At 36.6% G+C, this 27,905-nt stretch overlaps 1 protein-coding gene across 1 annotated transcript in view; it reads right to left on the reverse strand.

Annotated features, from left to right (window-relative positions):
- LOC130233141 (phosphatidylethanolamine-binding protein 4) overlaps window positions 1-25,300 on the reverse strand; it is a 190,774-nt gene extending 165,474 nt beyond the window's left edge. The window contains exons 1-3 of the mRNA XM_056463039.1: window positions 25,237-25,300; window positions 24,933-25,051; window positions 23,688-23,814 (exon numbers count right to left, since the gene is read on the reverse strand). Coding sequence (XP_056319014.1) covers window positions 23,688-23,814; window positions 24,933-25,039 — 234 coding nt within the window. The 5' untranslated portion in view covers window positions 25,040-25,051; window positions 25,237-25,300. The remainder of the gene's footprint in view (window positions 1-23,687; window positions 23,815-24,932; window positions 25,052-25,236) is intronic.
- Between the last annotated feature and the right edge of the window lie 2,605 nt (window positions 25,301-27,905).

Genomic DNA, 27,905 nt, shown 5'->3' on the forward strand with positions numbered 1-27,905 from the left:
CAAGCGCTCGGCGGCGGCAGTTTCCAGGCTCCGTATAAATAGAAATTTAATTTCTGTATGTTTATCCTGGCATCCTCTGCGGCAAAAGGCATATTCCTGGGCCCGGTGGATTATTGCATCTTTGAACTTTAAAATATCTGTCAATGTAGGCAAAAGGCACAAAGTAGAATCTCGACTTTAATGAGATTTGTAAGTGACAAACGAGAGATTAATGCTGTAAGTCGATGTAATTCCGTCTTTTCCAAAAGCGTCTGCCATACCTTCTCCTCTCTGTTTGTCTTTCCCTCTCTCTGTTGATGGCATGCTTTTTTCGGTCTCTCTCTCTACTGTAGGTTTTGATGTAAATCTGAAATCTAAATGAATGTGGAGTATCATGCCATGATGAAGACTCTTAATAAAAGATACATAGTTTAGAGCGCACTACTCATTGAAAGCTGATGTAGGAGCTTAAAGACGGATAACTAGTAAGATCTGTCAGATAATTAGCAAGTAGTCAAATTAAAAGTGGGAGGTGTGGCCTAATACATTTATAGCATACACTATGTGAAGTTTAGTTATAAACAAGTTTCGAGAGGATCACGTGCTTATGATTGCTAGTGGCTGGATCCGCATTATCCAATTCTCAATGCACCAATCAGACGACTCCTAAGCTACTACAAATACCCTGGGTTACGTACCACCGCTATCTTCGTTTTGAAGAATCCCCCCATCCACCCCTACTCCTCCTTCTTTCTAGATAGTTGACACTGTGGCCCAGTGGTTAGCACTGTTGCCTTACAGCAAGAATGTCTCTGGTTCTAGGCTTTACCAAACCAGCAGACATTTCTGTGCGGAGTTCACATTTTCTCCCAGTGCTCACGTGGGTTTCCCCCGGGTTCTCTGGTTTCCTCCCACCATCCAAAAAACATGCAACATAAGTTAATTGACTAATCCAAACCGGCACTATAGACATGCTCCTAGTAAATGGTTATCTCTCAAGAGCAATCACTGGCTGTTCATTGGTTATTACAGTGGGGGAGTTCTCGAGATCTACCTGAGCTCAAACTCCCTTCTCGCCTTGCAACGGGAGGGAGCCCCGGGCTCGAGGATCTTATGAGCTCAGGGCTCTCTCCCGGGACAGCATGCCAAACAAGCTTATAATTAATCATCAGCTAAGTGTGAACTCTTGAAGTGGCTTTAAAAGGAAATGTATACGGATGAACAGTTGAAAATACTTACCTTTATGTTAGATGATTGTATTAATTGCATTATTAAAAATGCACTTAATTACATTGCAGAATATTTTACAATAAAGACAGCATTAGTTGAGTTATATGAACTTTACTAATGTAATTGTACAATTTCAGAATGATCTAAAGACCATCTTATTCTGAAAACATAACGGTGTATAGTGATCAAGTGTTATACTCACTTACAGCTTTTTCTTAAAGGAAGAGTTCAACGAAAGTACTTTAACACTCTGTTGATGGCATGCTTTTTTTTCTTTATAGGTTTGATGTAAATCTGAAATCTAAATGAATGTGGAGTAGCACGCCGTAATGAATTTTAATCAAAGATACATCGTTTAAATTAGAGCGCACTACTCATTTGAAAGCTGATGTAGGAGCTCAAGACAACTAGTGAGATCTGTCGGATAACTGGCAAATAGTCAAATTAAAAGCAGGAGGTGTGGCCTAATACAATTACAGCATATTCTGTGTATATACACAGTCTTAGATGAAAATATTTGAGTATTACTTAAAATGTCTCAATTACACTATTAAAAAAGTTTTCCTAAATTTACATTGCAGAATGCTTTGCAATTTGGTGTACTTAACGACAGCAATAGTTGAGTTGAACTTTTCAAAGGTACTTGTACAATTTTAGAGTGATTCAAATACCATCTTATTCTGAAAACATAATGGTGTATAGTGATCAAATTTCATACTCACTTTTACTCCACATATATTTCTTAAAGGAGGAGTTCACTGAAAATGAACAGTAGCTGATAATTCATACTCAGGAAATCCAAGATGTAGATTTTTGACTGAAGTTGTAGTTAAAGTCAACGGCTACAAGCACTGAAAAAGAATTTACCAGATTTGATATATATAACATTGCTACTGGGTACTAATGGGCCCACAGAACTGCCGCTCACTGGATATATTTCCTCTTTGTCGGACCATTCTCTGTAAACCCTAGAGATGGTTGCGTGAAAATCCCAGTAGATCAACAGTTTCTGAAATACTCAGACCAGCCCGTCTGGCACCTACAACCATGCCACATTCAAAGTCACTTAAATCGCCTTTCTTCCCTATTCTGATGCTCAGTTTGAACTGCAGCAGATCGTCTTGACCATGTCTACATGCCTAAGTGCATTGAGTCGCTGCCATGTGATTGGCTGATTAAAAAATTGCGTTTGGAATTGGAAATTTTGCAATTGGACAGGTGTACCTAATGTACCTTAAAAAATAAATAAATAAAAAATAAAAAAAAGGAAAAATGTGGAAGTAAAAATCTGTAACGGTATCTTTCGTTAATAAAAACGGTTTTATATGTTTATATTTACGCAAATAATCGTAAATTGACTTCTCCCAGAATTAATTTATTCATTTTCCTTTGGCTTAGTCCCTTATTTATCAGAGGTCGCCACAGTGGACTGATCCGCCAACTACTCCAGCATATATTTTACACAGTGGGTGCCTTTCCAGCCACGACCCAGTACAGGGAAACTCCTATACACGCTCATACACAGACAAGCACTCATACACTACAGCCAATTTAGTTTATTCAATTCACCTACAGTGCATGTGTTTGGACTGTGGGGGAAACCGGAGCACCCGGAGGAAACCCACACCAACAAGGGGAGAGCATGCAAACTCCACACAGAAATGCCAACTGGCCCAGCTGGAACTCGAACAAGTGACCTTCTTGCTGTGAGGTGACAGTGCTAACCACTGAGCCACCATGCCACCCCTTAGCTTATTTCCATTAGTTATTTACATTCGAGTTTTATTTTACATCTAATGTTGATAAATTTTTAATCCATTTCTTTAAATTTATGCGCGCTACCGTAACAGTGTTTCATAGTTGTGTGAATATATGTGTGAATATACCCACAATATATTAGCATTTTCCTCGTACTTCAAAACATTGGTGTTTTAACATTATAAATAGGGCTGCAAGATATTAAAAAAAAAAAATTACGTTGCAATTTTCTGTATTTCTGTAATGACTGCATAAAAGATACAAAAACATACAAAAATTAAAGCACAGATAAAAATAAAATAACTAGTGCTTCGTGGTTTTTGGTGGTCTAACAGTACTGAGCTCAGAAAGTCAATCATCAAATGTTTAAACAAAAAAAAAAAAAAAAAAAACTGCTGTATTGGGCCCTATCATACACCTGGCACAATAAGGCGCAAGATGTGTATAAAGCGATCTGTTGCTACTTTCAGACCAGCACAACCCTGATTTTCATGTTTTGCTCCACATTGTTTTAAAAGCAAATCCATTTGCACCACTTTGTAGACTGATGAGTTTTCTGTTCGAGAAAGGAGGTGTGTTAAGGCACATTGTTGGCGTGTTGCTATTTTGAGAAACTGAAATAGAATTCGCCATTCACCAAGTAAAAGCTGGTCTAAAGTCCAGCACAGAGTGCGTTAGTTATGCACCTATGCAGGATTTTTTTCAGTTTATTCATTACAATTTGTATTGTTATTACTAGCAGTTTATTTATTATATGCAAATTTATATTTGTTTTAATAAAAACAAGTTTAGATTTGTCCATCTGTCGGTTTCGGAGACGTCTGAATCACCATATCGGGTATAAGAATAGGACGCGTGTTTGGGTATAACTCAGTTGTTTGACCACACTTCGTTATTATTGTTCATTTATTCATTTGCCGGAAATTAGAACCGAATTTAGAAATAGTTTTGAAACAAATCTTTGCGTTTAAGCGAAAATAAATATGTAGGCTAATGGATGTCTTCAGTGGAGTGCATACAACACGGTTTTCTTATCCACGAAAGTAAAGGAGTAAAGTGAAGAGTAAAAGTAAAATAAAGAGAAAATGGAGGCTGAATGGAGGAGGCTCATTCTTTATCATCGCGCTGCAGATGCTCTGTTTAACTGTTTTCTCGCTAGTGAAGTGTTCAGTTTTTCCACTTACAAAGTCCACAATGTAAATAGCAAATGCACCATGACGTGACGCAACTATTTTTCCATCTTTAAAATAGCTAAAGTGAATTCGGACGATCCCTTAATGCTTTTGCACCAGGCGCTTTAGACTTTGCACCTAGATCGTTAAAATAGAGCACTGAATCTTTTAACTGAATAATTAAACAATTCATATTTGTTAAAGTGGCAAACTTTGTCATTGGTCGTGCCCAAAATGTTTTTAATTTACTTGGAATCTTTCAGTACACAGACTTTCATACTATTACGAAGTCATGTTGTATCAATCCCAACATGACATTGCAGATCCAGCGATATGACTATTGTAGATCCGCACATTGTGATATCGATGCTGAAACGATATACTGTGTCGCTCTAATTATAAATTCATTAAATACAGTTGTTTACAGTAAAAACTAGAAATTAAATATTTAAAATTAAATAGTAAAAATACTGGCTGTTTTTTATACCATAAACATTTACAGATTTTCTTCTTTTTAACAGTGTAAAAGAAATAAAGCAAGGTAAAACAAGACAGAAATATAATGAAACAAGGAAAAGGCCACAAGGCCAAAGATGTGCAGATGGAGACGTATAATTCATCCAGCAGGTCAAAGTTCATAGGCTGGCGGGCCCTCGCAGGACTCATCTCAGTGCACACTGAACCCGCAGGCTATACACTTCCCAAACCTCGCTATGGAATCTGTACATTCACGAGTCTGAGAGCCCTTATACAACATGTAAATCATCCGACGAGTGTGTGGAAACCAGGATTATGTGGCTTACTGCCTCTCTCACCGCTCAAGCTGAATATTCATATCCATCCTTCGCCTCTAGTAAAGAGTACAGCAGCAGATGTTGGCAGTGTCAGATCCCCGGTGTGATTCACAGGCATTGTGTAAGAGCGCCCGATGATGACTGTATAAATGAGGTCCAGTGTCAAAGCAATATGCTTGTTATCATGACAAACAGATCCGCTGGGGAGAAAGAGAGAAACCTGGTGTCTCTCCTGAATGAGAGCCTGTAATCCTACACGGCCCGAGACGCCCACCTGGTTATGGCAGATTTACTATTAAACATACAACGGTGACCTTCTTTCATTCATAGTGTGGTGTTTTGGAATGCAAGAATTGGCTCAGTTTCAATCCGTTACACAGAACTAGCCACACCCAGAGAGTCACAGTCATTTAGAAAAGTTAATTAATAAATAAATTATGTTGCAGGCGGCACGGTGGCTCAGTGGTTAGAACTGTCACCTCACAGCAAGAAGGATGCAACTAAAAGGGCATCTGCCATGTAAAACATATGTCAGAGTAATTGGCGGTTCATTCCACTGTGGCAACCCTGATAAATCAGGGACTAAGCACAAGGAAAATTAACGAATGAATGTTGCAGAAGTTGCAGATAATTTGCTATGAAAGGACATTCAATCAAATCAAGACAAAAGAAAAAAAATAAATATCAAAGATGATCGTTTCGTATTTTCTTTTATTTTTTATTATTATTGACTTACTGAATTTAACAATTATTATTTTACTTTACGTATTGTTTGTATATGGCATCTTTTTATCAATTGTTGTGTAAATGTTTTTGTCGAAATGTTTAAGTCATTGTGTTTAAATGGTTAAAAAAACAATAAAGAAAGTTATAAAAAATATATTGAAAATGTGGTTCACTGGCTTTCAGAAAAACGTGGTTTGCTTAACTCATTAAGAAGAGCTTTACATTTACATGATATAAAAAATACATTTCAAAATATCCTTTGGTTTGTTTGAATATTTGTCTTTAATTGTAATAAAAATATAAATTAATGTTTTTATTTACTACATGTGGATTTTTTTTGCTTCATATTATAGAAATAAATTGGTATATAACAATATAGAAACATGAGAAATTTTACCTAGAATAATAATAATAATAATAATAATAATAATAATAAAATAGTAATTAAAAATGAAACTTATGCGAGAGTAATTGGTGGTTTATTCCACTGTGGAAACCCCTGATAAAAGAAGGATAGTGAAGGGGTGCTTAAAAATAAGTGTGTGTGTGTGTGTGTGTGTGCGCGTGTGTGTGTGTGTGTGTGTGTCCCACATAAAACCTATTTTTGGTCAATTTTTGTTGAGTTTTAAAGATTTATTCAACAGTGAAGAAAAAAAAATTCTAAGAATAAAGAATAAAAACCAATATTAATATTGGCTGTGAAAAACATCCAACTATAATGTCATTAACTAAGATTAGATAATAAAAAATAAACTAAATTGTCAAAAAAAAGGATTTACCTAAATTAACACTACTAGTAAAAAAAATGAATGAATGAATGAATTAATTAATGAAGGAATGAATGAATGAAAAAAAAATGTCTGGAAGGGCTTCCGTCGCGTAACATTTATGCCAAAGTAATTGGTGGTTCATTCCACTGTGGCAACTTCTGATAAAAGGATATTGAATGAGTGTTAAAAAAAAAACTGTGCACGCGTGTGTGTGTGTGTGTGTGTGTGTGTGTGTGTGTGTGTGTGTGTGTGTGTTTGACCCACATAAAGCCAATTTTTTGGTAAAGTTTTGTTGTGTTTTAAAGATTTATTCAACAGTGCAGAAAAAACTAAGAATAAAAACCAATATTAATATTGGCTGTGAAGAACATCTAACTATGATTTACGTCATTAACTGAGACTTAAAAACTTTAATCTGACTAAAAACAAGAAATGTGTTTAACTAAATTGTGTTTAACAGTGAAAAATTAATGAATGAAAAAAATGGCTGGAAGGGCTTCCGCTATGTAAAACTTACGCCAGAGTAATTGGCGGTTCACTCCACTGCGGTGACCCCTGATAAAAGATGAACTTTGTGTGTGTGTTTAACCCACAAATAAACAATTTTGGGCCATTTTTGTTTAGTTTCAAAGATTTATTCAACAGCTGAGAAGAAAATCTAAGAAAAAGAGCAAAAACCAATATTAATATTGGCTGTGAAAAACATCAAACTATAAATTTCATCATTAACTGTTATTTAACAATGTTAATTTGACAAAAAAAAAAAGGTTCAACTTATCAGCCCTAGTGAAAAATTAATGAATTGAATGCTTCTGCCACATAAAACTTACGCCAGAGTAATTGGCGGTTCATTCCACTGTGACGACCCCTTATAAAAGGATTGTGAATAAGTGCTTGAATAAAAAAAATTGTGTCCAAGTTTGACTCACATAAAACCAATTTTGTTTTAGTTATGAAGATTTATTCAATAGTGCAAAAATATATAATAATAAAATATAAATAAAAAACAAATAAAAATGTATAATAATAATAATAATAATTAGTAATAATAATAATAATAATAATAATAATAATAATAATAATAATAATAATAATAATAATAATAATCAATATAAATATTGGCTGTGAAAAGCATCCAACTATTGTTTCAGTCATTAACTGTGATTAAAAAATAATAATAATTAAATAATTATTAAATTAATTATTATAATAATTAAATAATTAAATAGTAAAAAATAAAAAAAAAACACGTTAATATGACAACAACATTTCCCAGAGATGGGTTGTGGCTGGAAGGGCATCTGCTGCGTAAAATGTGCAGGATAAGTTGGTGGTTCAATCCGCTGTGGCGACCCCTGATTAATAAAGGGACTAAGCCGAAAAGAAAATGAATGAATGAATGAGTGAATGACAACAACAAAAAATTTTAAATTAAATGAACAGCCCTGGTGACAACCTGTTTGAGTGTACCGAAAATGCAAGGCATTGGTAAAAACTACACTTACAGCAGTTCCATGAATTATCTGTAGCCCTTCCCTCTTGAAGACAGACAAATTAAAGCGCTTCGCCCACTGTGAGTATAAAAAGCAAACTCGAAACCCCCTCTCTTCCTCCATCTTTCAAGAGGCCCAACAGCGAAAGACCTTTCAGGAATCCTGCATGGGTGGACGAGTGGGTTTTCCCAGGGAAAGACACTCAGGGTCTTCCGGAAAGGAACCCCACCTTCGGATGCCGGATAGCACGGCGCTACAGCGCGCTAGTGCCAAGGCTAGCGTGGGTGAGTGGGCAGCGCTGCACTGAGACGACTAGCAGCCGTGGGCACTGCCAGGCTTAGCAATGAAGATGCCGCCCCTGTCGTCATTACAGGCAGCTCACAGAAAAGAACAGAGAGCTTCGCCGAAATAAGCCAAAAAAAGCAGGAAGTAGGGAGGGGATGGTTCACATTGAAATCCTCTCTCGACGCCCCCACGCGCGCTCTTAAGCACAGCGTATAAAATCACTCTCACAGAGCGAGCGGGAGAAAGAGAGATATTAGCGGCGCAGTAAGCTAGCTCAGGAGATCACATCCAGGCGCTTTCTAATCACTGTAATGGTTTAGAAACCTCATGCTCATCTCTCTTAAGCACCGAATAAAACAGTAGAAGTCCCCATATGAACCACAGGCGCTGCTTCCCGGTGCCAAAGAGACTGCTGAGGAGGGGAGGGGAGAGAGAGAGAGTCTAAAAAGTTAACGTGATTTTTTTTGGGAGGAATAAGTCACGTCCTAGAATGCCACTTGATCAGACCTTGGGGAAATGAAGTTGACGAGTTCGGAAGTTTTCCTGTAATGCGAAAAAATACCTCTCGATCAGCAAATGACGTGTGCCAGATTGAACGTTCATCCAAAATACAAGATTATGCAGGTTTAAATAAACATCTACACTTGTGGATATCTTTGAGAGCATGCCGCATGTTTGAGATCACAAGACGCTCTTTGCCAAAAGCAGCTTCGCGAATACGTTTTCAAGAGTTCACACTTAGATAATGCTCAACTATTAAAGCAGGTTTGGCATGCTGTCCCGGGAGAGAACCCTGAGCTCGGAGATAGATGAGCCCAAGGTTCCCGCCTGGATAATGAGCATTAGGAGGGACATGAGATCAGGTGTTTCTCGAATGTTGCTTCTGGCTAATGGGTGATACTGGTTGGTTAGGCATGTATACGCTGGGTGCTTGTGACTGTATTCTGATTCACTTATGTACATGTTTTTGAACTGTGGGAGGAAACCGGAGGACCCGGAGAAAACCCACGCAAACACAGGGAGAACATGCAAACTCCGCGCAGGAAGTGCCAACTGGTTCGAATGGGCCTTGAACCTGTGGCCCTCTTGCTGCGAGGCAACAGTGCTAATCACTGAGCCACCGTGTTGCCCGATCAAAGAGGAGGAGGGATAAGGGAAGGATAGGGGGGGTTGGGGGGGGGGGGGGTGGTTCCGAAAACAGAGATAGGGAATGAAGTTTAGCTAGAATACATATAAAGTAGTTTTGGAGTGCTCCGATAGGCTAGCTAATGATTAGTGATGAGGATCAGCTGAAGTTGATCATATCACGTGTTCCTCTCGAAACTAGTTTATGAAACTTCCCTAACGTAAAAAAAAAATGTGTGATCGTTCCAATGGCACAGGACTTTTCAAATTATCATATTGTCAAAATTAGTTAGCATTGAAAAAGCAATACAAACGTTTTGGTTTCTATACCAGGTAGTAGAGGTTGCACAATATTATAGACTATGGACCTTTTTCTTGGAACGCAAAATTACCCATTATGCTTTGCGTGTATGCGCAAGGAGAATGCCAAGAACTTCCGGTCGGCAGCTGATGCGTGTAAACAGTCACATTTGGACAGCTTTGAAACGATAGTTTATCTATTTTACCTGCATTTATCTTCTTTAAACTGATACTGTTGTCGATCAGCGCCACCTCCTGGACTGATCTAGGCATGTGCCGGTATCACATTTTCATGCTGCGATTAATTGATTGAGCTTTTATCACGGTATACGGTATTATCACGATATTGTAATTTTACTAGAGAAACAGGTAAAAAAAAACACAAACTTCAGTTTCGTCAACTTAGTAACTTTAATAACTTTTTAATTAACTAAAAGTACTTCAAACATTTAAATACAAATAAATATAAATAAAACAATACACAATATAAGTAAACTTGAGCAATTATATCAAAGTGAATGTGCAAAGGGAAACCGTCTTTGATCAGCAATCCCTCTGCATTTTTTTGGAACCCAAAATATTTCCAAACCTCTGACTTTTTTTTTTTGAAGGGGGATAAATTGTCGGCAGCGTTCCTCCTTCCGCCATGCTTCTTCTTCGTGTGAGGATTATAGTGCGGTGGCAGCGGCGGCGCGCGCTGTGTGCACACAGTGCTTCTACATGCAGGGATTGTTTACATCAGAGTGCGCATCAGTTCTGTGCAGCATATACGCAGTGTTTCTTCAAGCGGTTGATGGAAAATAAGCTAAGGCGCGTTCTAAGAATATAAATTCGGATCTATTATTTTTCACGGTATTTTGAAGTGCCCGCGATAACAATATCGTGCATATTCATTACCGTGATTTATCGCATTACCGAATACCGGCACAAGCCTAGACTGATCATTTAAAAAAATGTGATCAAATAGGATCAGACCTGTCAGACGGCATCTTCTACTGTTTAAATGAAGCCTCGTCATCGCTAAAGTCACCTGTACTGTCCCACTAGCACACTGATTTAATAACCGTGACAAAGTGAAAATAAATTGACATTTTGAAATGACAGAAAAACAAACAGTGGTGAATACAACACACTAAATGAAACATAAACGGCTCACGATTAGAATGAACATGCGAATCAGCCAGCAGAGTATCAGTAACAGACTTTTATTGGTCATTTTTGTAAATTGCATGACTTACAGATCTGTTAAGTTTCATGCCAGTCATCTGGTTTGCTCTATAATGCAGTGAAGTATTGCGTGTGTTGAAGAGCCGCTGAGCTTACAGCTGAAAGGCCAGAGAAACACACGCACACACACAATGTATTTCTGATGGCAGACACGTGAACTAGGAGAACGTTTTTCTCTCGCGCTTAAATCACATCTGACGAATTATAACGGCTTTAATACACACCTTTCAAAGTTGTGTGTCACAAAAACACGCCGTAATCCACTCAAAACGCTATTGAAACCCATTTTCGGAGCGCAAATTACCGGTTGTAAACGCTGTGAACGGAACTTCTTAGCATTCTACGGGAAGACGCTGGTCGCTATGGCACCCTCCATGCAGCAGCCAAGAAAAAGGTCTATAGAATACACAAGACGCGTCACTTGAAGAGTTTTGAATGGGGAACAGTGTAACAGCCAATATGGCGAATGAAGCCCCGCCTACTAGTACAGGAGCCAATCATTATACGATATAGACTGACGATTCTCCAGGGGAGCAGCTCAGACCAGACCAGACCTTCAGCTTAGTCCCTTATTTATTAGGGGTCACCAGAGCGGAATGAACCACCTTTATTTAATAATACAAATATTTATTGCATATGTTTCAACAATACTTTAAATTAAATTAATTGTAATCTGCATGAAACGAACACAAGGTACAGACCGTCCTGTCAACTGCACATCACATGATCCCAACTACTCAAACGCACACAAAGAGTCACTGTCATTTCTGGGGGAGATTCACCATCAAGACCAAATTGTGGATTACTTTAGACGAGCAGCGCGATTAGACTCTCTCTCTCGGTTTAAAATTGTTGAAAACGCTGTCAACAAATACTTTCCTCCACACCCCATAAAATGGGACAGTGCATTGGACTATGGCAGCTGGATTAGCGGTTAGGTCTGTTCTAATTCAGATCATGTTCTCCCCACAAACTAACCGATCGTTTTTACCTTGAAAGCGTACCGAGACCACCTCTTCAGGGAGCTTTTTTGGTCCGCTTTTGGTGCCCACTCAAGTGTGATTGCTACATTCACACTTGCCCAAACAAACCGCACCAAAAGGGAAAACAAACTCTAATGCGATTCAACCGAATTACATAAGGCAGGTGTAAAAACACCCTTAGATAAATTACCATATTAGTCCATGGTTATTACATACTGTACGCCAACCTGATTTCACCAAGTAGGACATCTTCCTGGATTAACATCTTTGTTGATCCTGGAACAACATTCCAATCAGCCAATCAGAATTAAGACATATGTTTACCGTATATGTTAAGTTTAGGCTTACAGTTAGGTTTGTGCACTTCTACATGATTGTTCTCCAACTATTATTCCCCTCTGATATTGGGAATAATTTAGAGTTATTTTTGGGTTAAGAGGTAGGGATTACATTTTCCAACAAAAGTGATGATCAATTTAGATGTTAATCCAGGATGGCATCGTACTTGGCAAAATCATGACATGCTTATTACATAATAGATGGGTATGGCTCTCCTAATTGAAAAGCAACACCATCTTATAAAGCAAACATATCTCACCCTAAAGTGATTTCAGACCTTTATGAACTTCTCTTGAGCACGAAATAAGGTATTCTGAATGTTGGTAAATGGTAGCCACTGACTTCTATGGCATGTTTACATTTTCAACATTTTTTAAAATATCTCCTTTTGTCTTCAACAGAAGAAAGAAACTTAAACTGGTTTGGATTGTGAAAAAAATCTAAAACAAATCCTGCTCTTCATATCTATACACTTGAATGAGTTTTGACTGAACAGATCAAATCTTCTAACACTGGAAAGTGTTTAGTTGGAGTTTTGTAAACAGGTACAAATTTATATAATTGCTGTATATACAATTTATGAAATATATATAATTATTAAATATAAGTGTAGCAAAATATGACTACATCAGCTCATATGGATCTTGTTAAGTACACAAAGCCAAAACCACAAATTATAACCGGTTACATAACTGCAGCTTTGCAATAATTAACACTGTGGCAAAAAGCGAAAGATAAGAAATCATTCGGATGATGTACTGTATATAAATGGAGGATATTTGTGGGTCTGGAAAATGGCACAAGCGTTACAACACAAGTGTTGGTACACAGAATGCTGCCAATGGTCTGTTCTCCAAACTGAGAACATGTGGTATCATCACAAGAGGAACCGAAAAATATTCCATACATAATAAATCACACTTATTAAAGACCGCTTATTTGGACTTCCTTTCGTACATGTGAGAGTAGCTGTTCCAAAATGGCATTATAACAGATTTACACTGTAAAAAAAGAAACAATCTGTAAAGTTTATGGTAAAAAAAAATACAAATTAAAAATCTACTGTGCTTGCTAGACATTTAGAGTAAAAGAAATGTCTTAATTTAATGATAAACTACCCTATTTCACCATAACATCTACACATTGTACTTTAGTTACACAAACAAAACATATTTAAGGAACTTACCATTAATCAGGTTGCAGTTTTTACCAAAAAAAAAAAAAAAAAGGCCAATTTTTTACATGCATTACAGTTTAGCTGGCTCTAATGGCAGTTATAATTAATTTTACCATGTTTTAAGAAATTGAGGTATTCATTCCTATGTCATTTCGTTTGACTTTTATTCGTCTCCAAAACGCAAATGATGTTTTGAAACCAATTTGAATTATGCTCCTCCCAGATTAGTGCTTAAAAAAATAAGTCACTGTAAAATTAACCCATGTAAATCAAGGGGTTTAATTCAATAACAGTAATATAACAATAATTACAACAGTTCTACACTGTAAAAATATGATGATGATAATGATGATAATAATAATAATAAATCTGTAATATCTATGAAATAAAACACATCAGCTGTGGTTGGCAAAATTAAAACAAGGTAGAAACCTGTTAGAGAAATTTTACAATAAACTACCCTATTTTATTCATTTATAGTGTTGATACACTAATTTTTTGAAGTGATAACATGTACACATTGTACCTTAGTTGCACAAAGCATATTAAGAAAACTTACTCTTAACCTGGTTAAAGATTTTTACTGTACTTTGTTTAACAGTATATCAGTTTAACTGGCTCTAACGGCAGTCATAATATTATTTAAAAGCACATTAAACATTAACATGTTATAGGAAATTCAGATACTTTTTTGATCTAGTATGAATAGGGCAAGTTGAAACGGATAGGCCAAAATGGGTCCATGTAATTTCATATGACATTTATTCAAAAGTTTATTTAATAAATAAATAAATAAATAAATAAATGTAAAAGTAATGCGTATGAATTAAAGGGTTTAATCCAATTCTGTTCCTTCAGAATGCCCCTGATTAAATGCATAATATATTTATATAGTTTAAGGGTTTTTCCCCTTTATTTGTGGAGGGTTTAGACAGGAATGTGTGGAGAGTAAATAAAGGGGAAGAATTGGCAATGGACCTTGAGCCGGGGAATCGAACTCGGGTCACCATGAGCACTACAGTATATGTCGACACACTAACCACAATATGATGCCATTAAATGAGTAACGGAGTTAAAATTACCTTGACAAAAGCCAGTGGCCAAAACCTACTTGTGGCGGCATTTCCTTTTCTTTTCACAAAAATATGGCATGCTAGATCCAAATTAAAAATGTTGCCAGTTTTCGCACATAAAAAAAAAAAAAAAAGAAAACAAGTGGTAAAACAGTCCAAGTTCATTAACCATATAAACAAACTATTTTTCACACCGCATTCAAAAGTGCCAGACAAAGATGATATTATCTCCATAATGACCTAAGATTAAAATAATTTGAATTATGAGAGCTTTTGACAGTCAACAATATACCTGATAATAACAGAGCTAGATCCAAATTTCAAAGTGCGCAACAGTGAAGAGGTAGGCTATTACACCAACAGACTCTAATGTCATTTGTACCCTCAACTCCACCACAAAACTTTTAGAGAACGTAGATAGATAGATAGATAGATAGATAGATAGATAGATAGATAGATAGATAGATAGATAGATAGATAGATAGATAGATAGATAGATAGATAGATAGATAGATAGATAGATAGATAGATAGATAGATAGATAGATAGATAGATAGATAGATAGATAGATAGATAGATAGATAGATAGATAGATAGATAGATAGATAGATAGATAGATAGATAGATAGATATGAACATTTCAAAAAACGTTAGAACAAGAAAGCATTTACCACTTTGCCATTCCTTTTCACAACATTTAATTAAACGTTTAGGTACTAAAGACACCAAGTGATGAAGTGTTTCTGGTGTAATTTTGTTGCATTCTTCCTGCAAACAAGTCTTAAGGTGGGCAACAGTATGGGGTGAAAAAAAAATGCACCACACACTTTATATCGGAGACATACGGGGCTGCAAACAGGCCAGTCAAGTAGCTGTATCCTCTTCCTCCGCAGCCAGGCACACAGAAGTGCAAGTTACCTTTGCCAAGGGCACTGACACAACCTCATACCATGATAGACTCTGGCTTTTGGACTTGTTGCTGGTAACATTCTGGATGATCCTCTTCTTTAGTCTGAAGCACATGGCGTCCATTTCACTCAAAAAAAATACCTGAAATACTGATTCTTCTGACCACAGTACACGTTTCCACTGTGTGATGGTCCATCCCAGGGAAGTCTTCTGGACACTGTTAACATAGGGCTTGCTTTTGGCACAGTGCGGTTTTAACTAGCACTTGTGAATGTAACTATGTATTGTGGTACTTGACAAAAGTTTGCCAAAGTAGTCCTGAGCCTACAAGGTGACATCACTTAAAGATGAATTAGGATTCTTGATGCATCGCCGCCTGAGGGATCGCAGATCACGGTCATGGTTTTTGCTACATTCATTCTTCCATGACGGGGCACCACACCAAAATTCATCCCGCCACGGCTACATTACAGCTTCTCATTCAAAACATTCAGCATTCGTTTTTTTAATAGCGGGTGATAATCGCAACAAAACATATTAAAAGATAAGTGAATTATAACAGCACAAACTTTTCTGTAATCGTAGTAGTGCTGTGCGTTATTTGTTAAACTGTTTAAAGTGACATGCTGACTGACTGACTGACAGGTGCGGGATGTGTGAGGTCAGCAAACACGACGTAGCTTTCAGTTATGATGAATACAGTTTCCATAATTTTACTTCATTTATAAATAAAGGTCTATGGCTCTGCATGCGTCCTGAAGTAAAGTGAAAGAAGATAAAGTCATTGCATTAATACCGCTCTGTAGGTCTATTGGAGACATTCATAAATATTACTAGCAAATCTAATAAATGTTGGAGACATACTTGTTACATAAACGCACTAAATCGCACTTCAGCAGTGTTTATTTGAGAGCACACAAGAAAATCTGCACTTGATCAGCGTATATTTGAGGGCGCGCAATAAGTTGTGCACAGAGATTCACACACTCGTATCGCAATCTCGACTTGTAATACTGCACTTAGACCTTTGTCAATAAAATAACGGCAAAGGTAGTTGGTAGATCTGGGCCCAACAGAGTCTGCCGCCACAGCTGGAAAAAAAAAAATCCTAGGAGGAAACACTGACGGTTGTTCAGCTTAGGCTCACGCTCTTGTCCTTTATGCACTGAAATCCCTCCAGATTCCTTGAATCTTTTAATGATGTTCTGCACTGTTGAGGGTGAAATATCCAAATGTCTTCCTATCTTTCTTCGAGGAACAAATGAAATCAAGTCGACCAGATGAAACATTAAATATTTTGTGTTCATATTGTCTGCAATTAAATACAAAAGTCACATTATTAATCACTGCTTTCTTTTTTATTTGCGTTTTCCATACTGTCCCAACTTTTTCTGATTTGGGGTTGTGTGTATATATATATATATATATATATATATATATATATATATATATATATATATATATATATATATATATATATATATATATATATATATATAAGGAAACAATATGTTAAGCACTAGTAACATTTATATAGTCTTACAGTTATAACTGACCCTTTGAGGGCAGCCATAACGCTGAAGTGGCCCTCAATGAAAATGATTCTGACACCCCTGCTATATATGCAAATGGCACCTAAACACATTACTTTTGATGGAAGCGTTATGACTTCAGAAGACATTTCGACCGCAGTCGCACAATAAAAAAACATTAAAATATTCAAGTGAAAATCAAGTCAAGTCAAGCTGAGGGTTGAGCCATTACTTTGAGGGAAATCTGTTGTTTAGCATGACCCTTTGCTTTTGTTTTGGGTAATGAAAGCCCACTGAGAGGCGGACGTGCTGGACCGCTGCCCATTTTGCTCTGTTTCAATTACCCAGCATGCCTTCAGCAGGGTAATGAGGTGGGTGTCACCGCGGGGGTAAAAGCGACAACCAGTGACCGCTGCGTCGCCACTTGGCCTCTCATTTCCGTGCTGATGAAGTGTGGATTGGCAGGGTCAAGGCTCTCAGAAAAAAAAAAAAAAAAAACCTCCTCCCATTCGCAGACCAGACCTCCCAGCTGCCGTATGTTTTTATCAGAGAAGCACAAAAGGGGGAATTGCATTTGAAAGGCCGGTAAATAAAGTTGGTATTGATTTGATCTCACGTGTAATCCGTTTTGCTGTCTGACACCCAAGTCCAGCAATAAAAGAGAATCATGTAGGACAGCATAATAGATAATACGACCATACATCAATTGGGGTTTGGGAGACGTGAGGGCGATAGATCATCTTCCAGCCAGACTGCTTAGCTATGGAATTTATAAACTAGCTCCGAAAATTGAAGCGGCTTTCAATTTTGCTTTCCAATTTACAGATACGGCTGCTTTTTCTCTGCTGCCGTTGATTTGATTTCAAGTTTCGAGCAGAATGAGTCCCGGAGCGTCGCTGCGCTAAAACTCGAACACAACTAATCTAGCAAAGTTTGTCTGAGATGGCAGCTGTCTATCGGCGCTTCAGCAATACTGAGAGCATCTCTTACTTTGAAAGCAGTCACCTTTCTAAGACAATCTGTAGTACTAAGTTGAACTTCATTGTAAAAAGAAGAATATTCAAACATATTTCACTGAGTAAACAAGATTATTTCCAAAATGTATTTTTTTTCAGATTTGATTTATGTATTTGCTTAAAACTTGCCTTTCCAAAGATTATAAAGAAGCCAATTTTTTATGATGATGATGATGATTATTATTATTATTATTATAAATATTATTATTATTACTATTATTATTGTTGTTGTTGTTGTTGTTGTTATTATTATTAGTTTTATTACAGTATAAGCTTGCTTTAAATAAGAAAGAAAGCTATTTTAAGTTACACTCTAATATTGGGACAAATTAGGAGCTCCAAAAAGACAATTACTAAATTGAACTGCATAGTAAAATGATATTTAAAAATGTTTTTTTATATTTTATAATATAAAATATATGTAATATATTTAATTATAATTATTAATTTAATTTAATAATAAATTAATATTATTTTTATTTAATTGATGTATTTGCCTAAAATACACATTTCTTAAGATGAATAAATAAATGAATAAATACTTCATGCAGATCAATCAAAGTCCAGTGGGCCACATGTGGCCCGTGGACCGTAAAATGCCCAGGTCTGACCCAGAAAATTGTGTTTTTCTTTTTTTTTTTATTATTATTATTACACAATGCAACTACAGAAGACTTTAAATATCAAAATAATCAGAACTCTGTTTTGATTTTAATTAAATGCTAATGGTCTAATCCTATTCAACTCATTATGCTAAGCTAAACTTAAAGTGACTTAGCCAGAACAAAAAAATGGCTGAATGTATTAAAAAAAAGTATATTGTTTAACTCTGGAAGACTTGTAAAATTTGTTATTTAATTGAATTGAATTGAATTGAATTGAATTTGTAATTTAATGTGTTCCTTTAAGAATTTCATTTCCAATAAGCCCAGATTGACAGTTTGCAAAGGGTGTAAATTATTTATTATTCTGTCGGTTTCATTACACAATGCAACTACAGAAGACTTTGTAGAGCTTTAATTAGGAAAATTCTCAAAGCTCTTTTAGAGAGGCACCATGGCTCCGTAGTTGGCACTGTGGCCTCACAGCAAGAAGGTCGCTGGTTTGAGTCCTGTCTGGGTCAGTTGGCGTTTCTGTGTCAATTATTATTATAATGATTATTATTGAAGTAGTTTCATTAAATACAGCATGAGTCTGCTTTATTTAGAAAGAAAGCAATTTTAAGGTTAGACTCAAATTAGAGGACAAATTAGGACAAATCTGGCCAGTTAGGACAAATTAGAAAGTCCAAATGTAAATTATAATGGAGTTTAACGTAAAGATAAAATGTAATGACATATATTTTAATATGATCAGGAATGTTGAAACCGGTTTTTCTGAGACTGCACACATGTACAACAGATTATGCGTTCATTTAAAAAGTAACATATGCTAAAATTAACTAATATATAATAACATATTGAACAGACCACCTGTAGGAAATACACTCTTTCCTCTCTATATGCACCAGGTACTTCATACAAACACTCTGTTACAAGGATAAATTAATTAATTAATAAATTAATTAATTAATTAATTAATTAATACTAGACTTGGGGTGGCATCTACATATTGCTGATCTCTAGTGATTTTAACTCTGCAAAAACTGCCTATCTTACTTAGAGGTTTTGTGTTGTTTCTAGCCCAAATATCTTAAAATTCCTAAAACAAGAAGCACTTTTGGCATAAAAATTATTCATTCATTTTCCTTTGACTTAGTCCCTTTATTCATCAGGGGTCCCCACAGCGGAATGAACCGCCCCATAAAAATTATGCTCTTTTAATCATAAAAATAAGTCAAGTTTGTCGTCTTGTTTTCTTAAAACAAGTAGAATCTATTAAAAAAAAAAAAAAAAAAAAGCATCTGCCAGTGGTGCAAGCAAAATAATCACAATTCAAACCAAAAACAAACTAAAATTGAAGTGCTTCTTTTATCATCCTTTGAATAAAAAGCGTCTGCTTTAATAAATAAATGAATAAATGTAAAACATTGCATATTTTTGTTATATTTAGATTACATAGACTGTCATAGATAGTATCTCTCTGTATGTGTATCTGTGTGTGTGTCTTCGTTTTAGTTTTTGCGAACCAGTGCCACAATGGAAACCATTAATAACCTTCGATACAACCAATCGATAACCTTAAAAATATAAGCAACATAAATGTAAACACTATAAAAGCCTGAAGGCAAAGTAAAAAGATGTCAAAACTGATCACATAAGACGAGTGTGTCAAACTCTCTCTGTAACGCAAGATCATTTCAGCTCACACTGTATTACTTATGGATCACTTGCCCCATCTTCTGGAGACAAAGCATAACAGCAACACATGCGATGCACAAAATGTGATGTGAAAGGATGTTCAAAGAAACCCCCAAAACTTTCAAACCAAAAAAAATTTAATTTAACATTTAATTTGTATATCATGATATAGATATAATTTTTAATGTTTTTATTACACCCAATCAACAAGATTGTATTATCTAGTCTGAATGGAAGATGAACCAACCCTACAAGGATTAGAAGAGTAAATGCCTACCCTCTAAGGACTTTGAAACAACACAAACACTTAATATACTTCATTAAGCATGTTTTGTACACATACACATCACCATTTTGCAAAGAAACCTGTATAGCAGGTTAACTGTGTATATGTATATATATATATATATATATATATATATATATATATATATATGTGTGTGTATGTATGTATGTATGTATGTATGTATGTATGTATGTATGTATGTATGTATGTATGTATGTATGTATGTATGTATGTATGTATGTATGTATGTATGTATGTATGTATGTATATATATATATATATATATATATATATATATAAAATTATTATTATTAATATAACTGTATTTTAATAATAATAATAATAATAATGCATTTTATTTAAGGCGCCTTTCATGACACTCAAGGTCACCGTACAGAGCAGCTAGAACAATCAGTTCAAATAAAAACACAATAAAATCAATAAAATACAATACAAACTTTTTTAAAAATGCAGTCGGGTTAAAGAGTATAAGCTGTTCTAAACAGATGTGTTTTGAGTTTGGATTTAAATTGTGAAAGAGAGTCTAAATTACGGAGATCAGGAGGAAGTGAATTCCAAAGCTGAGGAGCAGAGTGGCTGAAGGCTCTGTTCCCCATGGTGACAAGGCGGACAGAGGGAACAGTGAGGTGAATGGAAGAAGAAGACCTGAGTGTTCGAGAAGGTGTGGCGATATGAACAAGATCAGCAAGGTATGGAGGAGCGAGATTGTGGATGGCTTTAAAAGTGAGAAGAAGTATTTTATAATTAATTCTAAAAGAGATGGGAAGCCAGTGAAGCTGCTGTAGAATGGGTGTGATGTGACAGATAGAGGGGGTTTTTGTGATAATACGGGCTGCAGCGTTTTGTACCAGTTGTAATTTATGAAGAGTTTTTTTAGGGAGGCCAAACAGAAGGGAATTACAGTAATCTAAACGGGATGTGACTAAACTATGAACAAGAATGGCAGCTGAATGAGGTGTGAGGGACGGACGTAAACGATTTATATTTCGAAGGTGGAAATAAGCGGATCGGGTGACATTATTAACATGTGCAGTGAATGAAAGGGTGCTATCGAAGATGACCCCCAGGCTCTTAACCTGAAGGGAGGGGGTAATGACAGAATCATCTGTGGGAATGGAAAAGCTATGTGATTTATTTAAAGTGGATTGTGTACCTATAAGTAGAAGTTCAGTTTTATTGTCATTTAATTTCAGGAAGTTTGAGGTGAACCAGGATTTGATGTCTGCAAAGCAGTTAGTAAGGGATGAAGGTGGGAGTTTGTGGTTGGGTTTGGTTGATAGGTAGAGCTGGGTGTCATCTGCGTAGCAATGAAAATGAATTTGGTGTTTACGGAAAATATAACCAAGTGGAAGAAGATAGATGATAAATAGCAGCGGACCCAAAACTGAACCCTGGGGCACACCAGTAGTGACAGGGACTGATGATGAGGTGAAAGACTTTAATTGAATGAACTGAGTGCGACCTGAGAGGTATGAATGAAACCAACTGAGAGGTGTGTTCCCAATGCCAATTGAGGCGAGCCTGTCCAGAAGAATGTTATGTGAGATTGTGTCAAAAGCCGCACTTAGATCAAGCAAAAGAAGAATGGATAGTGAACCAGAGTCTGCTGCTAGGAGGAGGTCATTAGTGATTTTGAGTAAAGCTGTTTCTGTGCTATGTAGTGGGCGAAAACCAGACTGGAATTGTTCATATAAGTTATTACAGGAAAGATGGGTGTGAAGTTGAGCAGCGACAGTTTTTTCAAGAATTTTAGAGATGAATGGTAGGTTTGAAATAGGACGAAAGTTATTGAGGTTATTGGGATCTAAACCAGGTTTCTTTAAAATTGGAGTAACAGCAGCAACTTTGAGAGAGGAAGGAACAATACCAGTGGTGAGAGAGGAGTGAATTATGTCAGTGATGAGAGGAGACAGGGAAGGGAGTATGGCCTTTATAAGAGTAGTAGGTAGGGGGTCTAGCCTGCAGGTAGATGGTTTGGATTTAAGAATAAGACTACATATTTCAGTTACTGAGGGTAGAACAAATTCTGAGAATGAATGAGGGGGGGTGAATATGACCTGGACAGATGGATTCAAAACAGAAGTGGACAGAATTTGCTGATAGATGTGTTCAATTTTTGAAGAGAAAAATGAAGCTAAGTTGTTACAGAAATCCACTGTATATAGGTTTGGAGGAAGTGAGATAGAGGGTTTTGTTATGTTTGTAAAGAGAGAAAAGAGGGCTTTAGAATTGCCTTCATTGCAACTGATTAAACTGGAATAGTATGTGGATTTAGCTGCAGAAATAGAGTCTTTATAGTGATGAATGTGATTTGCATACATGTCCCTGTGTACAGTGAGATTGGTTTTCCTGTAGAGTCTTTCAAGCTTTTTAGTTAAATTACTGCTGAAAATAAAAATATCTTTTGATGCTGGTATGTTGGCCTTGCTGGTCTTGATGCTGGTCTTACTGGTTTCAATACTGTTCTTGCTCGTTTTCAATACTGGACTTGTCTTGACCAGCTATGAGACCAGCAAGACCACCATCAAGACCAGCATTGAAACCATCAAGACCAGCATTGAAATCAGCAAGACCAGCTTTGAGAACAGCAAGACCAGCATCAAAACAGCTTACTGGCATACGCTGTTTTTTGATGCTGGTATGCTGGTCTCAATACTGGTTTTGCTGGTTTTTAGTGCTGGTCTCAATGCTAGACTTATTGGTCAGTAAGACCAGCATTGAAACCAGCAAGACCAGCATTAAAACCAGCAAGACTAGCATCGAGACCAGCATCAAAACCAGGAAGACCAGCATCAAAATCATCAAGACTAGCATCGAGACCAGCATCAAAACCATCAAGACTAGCATCGAGACCAGCATTAAAACCAGGAAGACTAGCATCAAAATCATCAAGACTAACATCGAGACCAGCATCAAAACCAGGAAGACCAGCATCAAAACCATCAAGACTAGCATCGAGACCAGCATCAAAACCATCAAGACTAGCATCGAGATCAGCAACAAAACCAGGAAGACCAGCATCAAAACCAGCAAGACTAGCACTGAGACCAGCATTGAAACTAGCAAGACCAGCATCAAAACATACCTTGCATACATATGCTGTTTTTTTCAGCAATCACTGGCTAAACCGCTAAATGCTGACAACCAAGATAGGAAAGGTCAGCATGAGGTCATGAAGGGAACTTATCTTACCTCCTCAGCATGTGGCAGGAGTACTTCAGGTGATCCCCACTCCATACTGATCTTCTCTCTGATCCTCTGAGGGACGATCAAGCATTTGTCGACAACCAGATCAGGGTAAAATACCTTTAACCCTCCCCTAAAGAGTAAACGCACAGGTACAGGAATAAATCAAGCTGCCTGTAACACTCCATGCATCATTATTCAATTACTAAATAGAAGGTCATGAATAGCCAATGAATGCACTGAAAGTTGAACTAGTTAGGGTTGTACGACTTGCTGTGTGGGTTTTTGTTTTTTGAGTGGGACCTGCTGCTTGAGCATCCGTGACTCAGAGCTCTGAGGGAGTCCTACACATCCCACACCGGCCTACAAGCCAGACTTCTCAAATCAGTTCAGCTCGGAAAATATGGTTTGGAAATTAACCCTATTCCAGAACTCAGAGGAAAGCTGAATGAACACATACATAATACAGTTCAGGTCAGAATTATAACCCCTTTGAATTATCAGAATTATAACCCCCTTGTATGGTTTTCCCCCCCCAATTTCTGTTTAAGGGAAATATAATAGTTTGTTTTGTAGACAATAAAAATGTATTGCTTAAGAGGGATAATATTGACCTTAAAATGGTAAAAAATAATAATAAAAAACTGCTTTTATTCTAGCCAAAATAAAACAAATAAGTTTTTCTCTAGAAGAAAAAAATATTATCAGAAATACTCTTAAAATTTCTTTGCACCATTACATATAACTTGATAAATATTTGAAAAAAAAAAAAACATGCCCTGTAAAGCCCACTGTTGCAGAATTACAACATCATTTTTAATAATTATAATAAAAAAAAATGCAAGCACATGTTTGTTTGTTTCTTTCTCAAAACCTCTTTTACATGATTAATGGGTCCTATTGTGTGTCCTCACAATGCAATTGGATTGAAAAAGTGTTTATAGGTCTGGTCATCCTGCCATGAACTTACTCTACCTCAAATCTTCGCATCTCCTTTTTTTGCACGTCTGGATTTGTCAAGATTTAAGTAAAATTCCTTACATTTTTTGTGTATTTATTACAATGTTTAGAACACATTATTTTTACCCATATTTTGCTATTTTAGAAAACATTAATTAAATTTGATTTAGAGCTTATGTCTATGTCCACACAAAATGGCATACTGCACTTTTGTCTGTGGAGGGGTGGGTCTTTCGAACCACCAGAACCCCTTCTGGCTACGGGTCTACAATAGAAAAAAAAAAGTCTTACTTGCAAAACTCAGCATCTTCTGCGGTCAAAAGCTCGTCACAGGTGGCTTTGGTCAAGTGACATGCGCAGAGGACGCACAAAATCAGCGACGTGTAAAATAAATACATTTTCCAGAGACCCTTTAACAGACACAGAAGTGCGGGCGATAGTTATTAACTGCTTTAGTGTTATTACATTACGTATGCAAAACATACTTCAGGCGCCATTTTAAAACATAATGTTAAAAGATATGTATGTAAACTATACCATAATATGTCTGTTTGTTGACAACTCATGTAATTGATAAAATTTTTGTGTCATTTACCTGCAGTTCTCGACAAACCTGCTGATATTAACGTTTAGTTGCAGACGGAGAACTAGTCTGTAGCCGTCGGTTTAAAACTAGTAAGCTAATATTATGTTTCAAAGTTAAATAGAGAAACACATTAGACCCGCCCACGCTTCACTGGCATTGGTTGCTACTTCTGTTAGTCGCCAACTCATTGGTTTGTAGACTTGTCAATCATATTGTTTGGCGATTGAGTGGCGGTGCTGTTAACTGGATTATTTTCAGGTGTGAATGCCAACAAATACGGGTGCAGGTAAACAGGACTAAAGCTACGGTCACACTGGGCTGTGTGTGTGCGAAATTCTGTCGTGCGGCGCTGCGAAAAGGGGCGGGATTAAACAAGATGATTAGACATTTAAAAAAGCGAGCGATTGCTCCATGTTTTACATTTTTGCCCAGAGAGGTCGTGTTTTGATCCTCGATTGGTCTCACGCAGTCAAGTGATGCGATTTCGCAGGTTAGAGTTCACCAAGCTTGAACTTTGCACCGCAGCAACCTGCGAAACTTAACGCATGACCCCGCGTTTCCGGTCTGACGCATTCGCGTGCGTATGAATGGAAGTCTATGGGAGGAAAAGTCAAGTGTGACCGCACCTTAAAGCTGCGGTCACACTTGACTTTTCCTCCCATAGACTTCCATTCATACGCACGCGAATGCGTCAGACCGGAAACGCAAGGTCATGCGTCGAGTTTTGCAGGTTGCTGCGGTGCAAAGTTCAAGCTTGGTGAACTCTGACCTGCGAAATCGCATCACTTGACTGCATGAAACCAATCGAGGATCAAAACATGACCTCTCTGGACAGAAATTTAAAATATGGAGCAATCGCTCGCTTTTTTTAATGTCTAATCATCTTGTTTAATCCCGCCCCTTTTCGCAGCGCCGCAGGATAGAATTTCGCACACAGAAAGCCCAGTGTGACCGTAGCTTGACCGTAGCTTTAAGGTGTGGTCACACTTGACTTTTCCTCCCATAGACTTCCATTCATACGCACGCGAATGCGTCAGACCGGAAACGCGGGGTCATGCGTTAAGTTTCGCAGGTTGCTGTGGTGCAAAGTTCAAGCTTGGTGAACTCTAACCTGCTAAATCGCATCCCTTGACTGCATGAGACCAGTCGAGGATCAAAACAGGACCTCTCTGGGCAAAAATGTAAAACATGGAGCAATGGCTTGCTTTTTTAAATGTCTAATAAGCTTGTTTAATCCCGCCCCTTTTCGCAGCGCCGCACGACAGAATTTCGCACACACAAAGCCCGGTGTGACCGTAGCTTTACTTTTATTTATTTTTTCATGACAACGGGGTCGTTTTTTTAAATGAAGATAAAACATATTCTGAACGCTTTTTTTATTGTTTAAGGCATATTGCTGATATATGAATCAGGTTTAAAAGATGTTTTAAAATGAAAGTTAATTAGCATCGCGAGGCTTCATTGAATTTCTTAAATAAATAAAATTAAAATTAATAAAAATAAAAATGCTATATTGAATGACATTTTCTGTGTCTTGTGTAAATAATGGTCAGATCTGTGGTAGTCATTATTGATGCCAACAAATTTAATGATGTTAACCCTTTATAGGGCACACATAGAAATGCTTTAAAGGTTATTTCAAGTGTTATTTCGAAGCTTAGATCTTCTGCTATATAAAACAAACAAACAACAATGACAATAATAGTTTTTAGGTTGAAAATACAATCAATATCAAAGGCATTTTTAAGTTAAACATTTATTCATTAATTTTCCTTCAGCTTAGTCCCTTATTTATTTAAGTGAAACATCCAAATTATAAATAAATACATGAGAAATGTATGAACTAAATTGATTTTTAGAAGAAAAAAAATACATATATATTTTTTTTTTCAAGTTTAAAAAGCTCCAATTAGCAACTCAGGATTGGTAAGATGCCATGATATTGTCTGTAGACTGCTTCCCGTTGATTGGCTGGAAAACATCCATGAATTTGTACAAGTTTATGGACAGCTGTGTGACTTTTGTGTGAATGCTGTGTGAATGTTTAATTAAGTGATCTAATATGATTCCTTACCATATTTTTATTCTAAAATCATAAAGGCTTAATAATTTTAAATGAGATCTGACTCTATATATATATATATATATATATATATATATATATATATATATATATATATATATATATATATATATTCATACATTTATTTTCTTTTCAGCTTAGTCCATTTATCCATTTATTAATCAGGGGTCGCCACAGCGGGATGAACTTCCAACTTATCCAGCATTTGTTTTACGCAGCAGATGCCCTTCCAGCTGCAACCCATCACTGGGAAACACCCATACAGACTCATTCACACACATACACTACAGAAAATTTAGCCTACCCAACTCACCTGTACCGCATGTCTTTGGAATTGTGGGGGAAACTGGAGCACTGGAAACTGTGTATATATATATATGTGTGTACATTGTTGTAGACATTAATATTAGCTCTCCTGTGAATTATTTTTTTTTTTCGAATATTTACAAAGTGAAAAGAAATTTTAACAGTTTTACGTATAAATATTTTCTCTTCTTGAGAAATTCTTATTTGTTTTATTTCTTTCAAAGGAACTAGGAAATATGAAAGTTGTTTTCATGTTAGCCGAGTAGCTGTATATAATCAAAGTAAGATA

This window comes from Danio aesculapii, chromosome 8 (assembly GCF_903798145.1).
Source record: "Danio aesculapii chromosome 8, fDanAes4.1, whole genome shotgun sequence".
Classification (NCBI taxonomy): domain Eukaryota; kingdom Metazoa; phylum Chordata; class Actinopteri; order Cypriniformes; family Danionidae; genus Danio; species Danio aesculapii.